This window comes from Sinocyclocheilus rhinocerous, unplaced genomic scaffold (assembly GCF_001515625.1).
Source record: "Sinocyclocheilus rhinocerous isolate Xijiao unplaced genomic scaffold, SAMN03320098_v1.1 scaffold4580, whole genome shotgun sequence".
NCBI classification, from domain to species: domain Eukaryota; kingdom Metazoa; phylum Chordata; class Actinopteri; order Cypriniformes; family Cyprinidae; genus Sinocyclocheilus; species Sinocyclocheilus rhinocerous.
In genome coordinates, this window is record NW_015641256.1 from 134,279 (window position 1) to 141,362 (window position 7,084).

General features: G+C 37.4%; 1 protein-coding gene across 1 annotated transcript; it reads left to right on the plus strand.

The window, feature by feature from the left end:
- On the plus strand, positions 1-2,742 carry LOC107754736 (espin-like). The gene is made up of 2 exons (XM_016571301.1): positions 1-752; positions 2,545-2,742. The coding sequence occupies exons 1-2, from the start codon at positions 459-461 to the stop codon at positions 2,740-2,742; spliced, it is 492 nt and encodes a 163-aa protein (XP_016426787.1). The 5' UTR covers positions 1-458.
- Positions 2,743-7,084: the final 4,342 nt, after the last annotated feature.

Sequence of the window (7,084 nt, forward strand, 5' to 3'; positions counted from 1 at the left end):
GACTTCTGAACGAACCGTTTGACAACGGGCCATTTACTTCATCTAAAGCGGACGCGTTGCGGTGTTATTGTTTTGTTGTGTTTACTTAGGAATCAAGGAACGTAACAGGTGAAATGCACTGAGTGCACAGCACAGACAAGATCAGTATAACCAATGGATACGTTGACGACTAGTAAGACCGTAACAAAATGCTTGGCTGGTTTTCTTAGCTAACAGCTACGCGGTGCATGGAGGTCATTTTTTGCTAAAATGCCATATAATTAATAATAATAATAGATCATCTGAATATATTTCTTAGGTGTAGGTCGGTTCCCTTATGGTGTGGTGATTCAAGCAAAGAGGGATGGACAGAAGAAAGTGACTCGCTGCGCGGAGGCTGCGCTCTGTAGTGTGGACTTCTGTGAGCTGACGCTTAATGGTGCGCTAATAGTCATTTGTTTGGAGGCGCTGCGATCATCATGGTGGTTGAGAGGACGCTTCTCGCAGCAAGGCAAGGGGATGTACAAACTCTAAAAGTACAGTTAGCTGAGAAGGTACTCAACAGCGATGTGAAAGATGTGCTGGGAGCGACTCCCGTACACCACGCCGCGCGAGCGGGGAAGCTCACCTGTCTGCGGTATTTGGTTGAGGAAGCGGGGTTACCGGCGAGCAGCCTGGCGAGAAACGGCGCAAGTCCTGCGCATGACGCCGCAGCCACGGGCAACCTGAGCTGCCTACAGTGGCTCGTGACGCACGGAGGATGTCGAGCGGCCGTGAGTATCTTTACCAAGTCTTTCAAGGGTAACAGTGTCCGTGTAAATACACAGTAGCAACACATCTCCAGACAATTATTAGACTACATGTAAAGTAGGGTACAGTGGGTGCTCTGTGGAATATGTATAGGCTATATATATGTGTATATATATATATATATATATATATATTTATATATTTAAATAAATCACAAAAGTTTTAATAGAAATTACATTATTACAGTGTGTTATAGTTCGGCAGAACACTTTAACCATATTTCAAAGACAATAGAAGTGAATATGAAATTACATATAAAGATTTACTTATGTCCTGCTCAAGTGGGTCAAAAAGGACTCAACTTCAACTAACTGCATTTAAAATTAATATAATATAAAATTTAAACTATAATACTTTTTAATTGCATTGCACGTACATGTAATTAGGTGTCCAAAAACATTCACACTTAATATTCTTATAAGTATATTATTTCCATAATAAATATAGTCAGGATTATCAAGGCAATGAATGACAAATTAAGGAAATTTGAAGTTTAAAAAACTTTATTTCATTAAGATTCTTCATAATTATTCAGGGTGGTCACAGAAAATAATATCAGCCTGATTCTGTAAGTACATTTATTTAGCCCTGAACACTTTTGGATGCAGTCATGACAGTCATGTTGTGTTGATAGCTAGTTTACTGTAAGTTATTGTAAATGTTGATCACCAGAGGTGGACAGTAACAAATTACATTTACTTCATTACTGTACACACTTTTTAAGTATCTGTACTTTACTTGAGTATTATGTTTTCTGGAAACTTATGACTTTAACTTCACTACATTTGAAAAACAAATATCGTACTTTTCTCTCCACTACATTTCTATCAAGGTCCTCGGAGTAGAAAGCCGTTACTATGTAGCAGCTTTGAAAGTCAGTGGGGGATTTAATTTAGTTTGACAGCCTATAAGTAATCACTCTTGAAGGGTTACGTGAAGTGATTTCCCAGCATTTTTTGAACACTGACCAGTTGCAAATGTGATATTTATTTACAACAATTCAATAACAAGAAGTTAATATTGTCTGATTTTGCTAAATTGTGTAAAGGTAAATATTACCTATACGTGTACACACTCTGCCAGAGCTGTGTGAGATCACTACCATCCTGCCAAAGATACTACAAGCTATAGTCAGCGTATAATAAAAAACACTTACTTAATTCTTTACTTTTTCATTAGTCCTCATTTGAGTCTATGAACGTCGTTTGGTATTATTATGAAATACCTCTAAAAAGAAAAATCTACAGATTTACTAGAATTTTGTTTTGTTTGAGAAAGTCGTTAGGTCTAGTGGTACACCTCACCTCATCGTTTCAAAAATGTGTTTGTCTCAATGAAAAAGTAACTGGAGCTCTTGCTGTTGTCCTTTTTTCCTTCGGTGCACATGCAGTAGTGGAAGTTATCTCTGCCATCAACGTCTGCAGCAGGGCTTCACGTTACATTATTGTGTTTCATACCTGCACTGCAAGTTTGAATGACTACAAAAAACTTTAGCCAGTTAAATATGATCCAGCAGAGACTCTGGGTCAGCATATGTGACGAAAATGATTCATATTTTGTCTCATACGGTATAAATAAATCTGTTGAAATACACCCATGTTCCTCGTCAGTACTTTATAACATGCAGCATGTATAACATTTAGCTTGCAGATTGTTGCCTTTGAATAATTTAGAAATTTACCATTGAAATATATTTCTGTATTCCAGCTGAATGGGAGTTAATGTATGATACTGGATGTACTGTGTTGTTTACAGCATAAGGACAGCTCAGGGGCCACTGTCCTGCACCTGGCTTCTCGCTTCAGCCATCATGAGATCATTGATTGGCTGCTGAAGAGTGGGGAAGGGGATCCTACTGTTGCCACGGATACGGGGGCCTTGCCTGTTCATTATGCTGCAGCTAAAGGGGACTTACCCTCGCTCAGGCTGCTACTGGAACACAGCCCACAGTAAGACCCCTCTCTAACATTGAGACAGTTTTGTAGCGGGACCTTGTTTTTCAATTTTTTTCAAATTTTTTTTTTTAATCATTCAAGCACTTTTCTAACCATGTCACAACCATACAGGACTCATGAATGTTAAGATGAGTGTTCTTAAACGATCCTTAGGTGTAAGTTTTGGATATGGAATAACAGTGTTGTTAGGTGCATCCTAATTTGCATACTAGTGCACTATTTTATGCCATTTTTATTATAAATAGTGTGATTATTGTGTACACACTGAAAATTTCAAAAAGTAAAAGTGCTCATCAAATGCCCAGATGTTGCATGTGCAGGAAGAAAAAAATAAAAATATATATTATTTATATATATATATATATATATTTATATATATTTCTAAAAAGTGGAAATTTATAGAGATATAGCCAGAACAGGGCAAACAAATACCAATGTAGAGATACTCTTTTTATTAGAATTTGTGTGGACTGTGTGACAAACATTGATTTACACATTGTTGATGGCTGGCAACAGCATTTCACTTTGATTATATTAACACACACACACACACACACACACACGTATGTGTGTGTGTGTGTGTGTGTGTGGAAAAAAAATAAATAAATAAATTACAACAGACTTTTTTTGTTGTTGTAAAAAAATGCAACAATGTACAACCAGAATGATCAGCCCATCCTACATAGATAACGCATGCATTGTTTTACATTCATGTTCCTTGTTACCGACAGATGTAACAAGTATTACAAGTAGTATTCAAACAGAGCCTGATATTTTTTAAGCTCAAGGGCTAATTAATGAATTAAAATAATAGAAAGGTGCCTTATGAATGTATCTAATAGATTCATGTGAACACTCTTTACTGATTCTAAACCCATTTTGAATCTAATAACCCATCCACTGATATTCTGGTCTTTAGGCACGGCTTTGATCCTGCAGTGCCAGTAAATAGTGCCCATATAATCATCCAGCAGGTGAAAATTAGTGTTCATGTAAATATGAGCAATAAAATAGCCTTAGTAAACACTAATTACAACGTATCCAACGTCCAGTGTAGCAATGTCACTGTTTTGATATGAAAAATTAAGTCCATTAGGAAGGGCTCTTGGCTTCAAAAGCCATAAAGAGCGTAATGATTTTTAAAGACAGATATGATTACCTGCTGTATATGATTTCCTGCTGTATATGAGGACTATCATGTTTATTGCTAGACAATCTGCACTGGAGCCTACTGCCAAGATCAATGTCCACTATCATTAAACCCAGCATAGGTTAGCTATTACTGCTGGATGTATTTGTGGTGGTACAAATTATTCTGTCTATATTGTAGATATTTAGAAAATGTAAGTAGATGCATTAAACAAAGTTTGAGTGAGTGCCACCAAGTCACAGTTTTATGTAACAGCAGCAGCTCTGGCACATGACATGTCAGCATTGTGATGGAAAAAAGGTTAAATGTTTGTGATGGTCAGAACACATGCATTGACAGCAGTTGATTCAAATTAAATTGATATCACACTGAATTTTTGTGACAGATATTTGTCTTGATTTGGGCAGACCTTCTCGCTCAAATATCAATAATTAGAGTATATTTCAGGTTGCTCCAGCCAGTGTTCAGGTGCAGTCCTACATTCACGAGGACACACTTAAGTGTTTCTCTTGGAACCAGCAGCAGTGATGTGATGACTCTACCAACTGGTGTTTGACTCTTTTATTTAGAAGGCTTCATGTTCTAGAGCCAACATTGTTGCGCATTACAGTTTCTCCTGTTCATAGTAATACCAGAATGATGGTGGTTAGAGTGGAGAGGTTGAAAAAGGAGAGGGATTTGTAGCATCATCTCAAGAGGAAAAGATACTTTGGACTAAAACACACTTATGAGTCATGCATAGTATAAATCGGGAAGGTGTATTAAGAAAGTAAGTAAGGTCAGATTTGTTGTCATGTTGAAGGCGACTCCACTAAACAATTTCTTTTCTTTTGTGTGGGGTATTTCTTCACAAACATCCAAAATCTAGTTTGAGCAGGTTCTAAATGCTTAGAAATACCAGTAGAAAACATTTTTTGCAGCAAAATTTATACTTACTTTTAACTAGCTATTAACAATGACTTTTGCCTCAATAAACACCTAATTTGCTGCTTATTCATAGTTAGTAAGGTAGTTGTTAAGTGTAATAATGGGGTAGGTTTAAGGAAACTAAAATATGGTCATGCAGAATAAGACATTAACATGTGCTTTATAAGTACTAATACACAGTAAATATGCTAGTAACATGCATGCTAATAAGCAACTAGTTAATAGTGAGAATTGGTCCCTAAACTAAAGTGTTACCGCACCTTTTAGGTGTAGACAAGGTAAAAAGTTATCCTTTGAAGTTGCTGCCTTTGTACCCCTAAAGGTACTTTTTTTTTTACCATTTTTTGAAGAGCTGATTCGGAAGGATGACAGTGATGGTGAAGTGATGCTGTGCAGATCAAGCAGAGTGTTCCTGGGGTTTGTTAACTATGGTTGTTAGTTCCATTGAACTCTATTGGTAATGACGGAACTTGCGACCATAGCTGCTTTTGGGAAACGCACCCCAGATCATGTAGTCTTCTGCATCCTTCACACTCTAAGAAAATTCCCATTTGTTTCTTACAGTTCACAACCTACCATTCAAACTGACCTATAATATAAGATAATTGTGCTGTGTTAATTGAAGTTCAGCATTTTGTGTTTTTATCTGATTTGAATCATTCCTTTAGCGGACCGGTGCTAAAACAACACAGACAAGTGGGTGCAAATAAACAATGCTATCAATTCACTCTTAGTAAATTTCCTCTGAAAGTTTATTCAGGAAGAGAGATATTGCTTATTCTCATTCAGCACTGTGTACACTTGTCTCAATGGAGACTGTCAGTAACACACAAGTGATAAATTAATGAGGTAAACAAATAGCCTTGAATAGAAGTCTGCTGTGTAGGAGTTTTCTGCATTGTGATGATAGGGTTGCTTTTGGAGGGTAGAGATAACATTCTCATGTCAGAGGGGTCAGGTAATTGTTTATTGTCTTCTCTTCTTGTTACAGGGAAGGTCTCTTGGTCAGGGGTCATGAGTAGGTCACGGCATTGTGTTGTGGGATGATTTATTGCAACATAGCTTACCGATGTAGATAGTCTTCTGGCACAATGGTTGGTCTAATGGGATATGCAAAGAGTGACGCTGTTGAAATTGTGGTGACACACCTTAGAGAGGTTTGTATTAGTCTAAATCTAACAAAAGGAATCAAAGGAGGTGTATAGATTAGGGTTGTGTGTGGACCCAGTAATTGATTCTTAGCTATGTTGCAATCGAAATACACCATTTTTACAGCATGCTTATAGCCACGCTCTTCTGTTATGAGAAGCAAAGCATTGATGACTGGATTGCTGACTGACTGGTTCAACTGACTGACTGACATTTGCAAACAACATCGTAAACTTGTGTGGTTGGAGCTACAGCTCTCGACCTGTGGTTAGGGTAAGGGAACCCCGGAGTATGATGCAAGAGGAAACCTGTTACGAATCAAACTTCAAATTAAGCAAAATGTCAGGGAACAAAAAATTGTGAAGTAGTCATTAGGTGCCATTTTTGTTGCAGCAACATCTCAAAATTTTGAATCAATTAAGTCAAAGTTTTATTACTTCACCACCTTCATGTGACGTCATTAACGACATTCCTATGTTTTTTAACCAATGTGGTTCATTGACAATATTACTACCGTTTCGGAAAACAGTCATGACTAGCTGGTTAGTTTCTCCAACGATGCATCATACTTTGGTAGGAGTTAATCAGCGACTTACGTTGTTGTACAGAAAACACAACCCAGACTGAGTAAATAATGAATAACTACACAGGAACAAATGAGTAATGCTATATTAAAGAGCAGGTCATATGGGCTTTAGAAAAATATCTCTTTTGCAGTTTGCAACGTAGCTATCCTTCAATGTAAACAGTCTGCAAAGTTGTTAATCAAAAAAATGCATGATAAATAACAATATTGTCTCTCAAAAGAAAGAGTCGACTCTGAACCGCCTTAACGAGTCGTCATATTTTTGAATCTTCTGCCTGTTACCTATATACGTCACAAGGTAACACGTTTGCATAATCCCCGCCTGCCCACAAACTCTTCCACTAGTTAGTGTGTTTACATCATGTTGCGAAGACGCTGTGTTCTTCGCTGTGAAAGCAAGTTTGTTTTGTTTTCATTGCCGAAAGATGATGATGTGAAGAATCCAACCTGGTCTCATAAAAATACGTACCTCTGGGTACTTTACTGTAACACCGTTTTTACGTACCTTACTGCACGTTTCGCCGCAGT

Excerpts from the sequence above, each read along its gene's own strand:
- LOC107754736 (XM_016571301.1), top strand. The coding sequence starts at position 459 with ATGGTGGTTGAGAGGACGCTTCTCGCAGCAAGGCAAGGGGATGTACAA. Across the intron at positions 753-2,544 it reads ACGGAGGATGTCGAGCGGCC|CATAAGGACAGCTCAGGGGC; the intron begins GTGAGTATCTTT and ends TGTTGTTTACAG.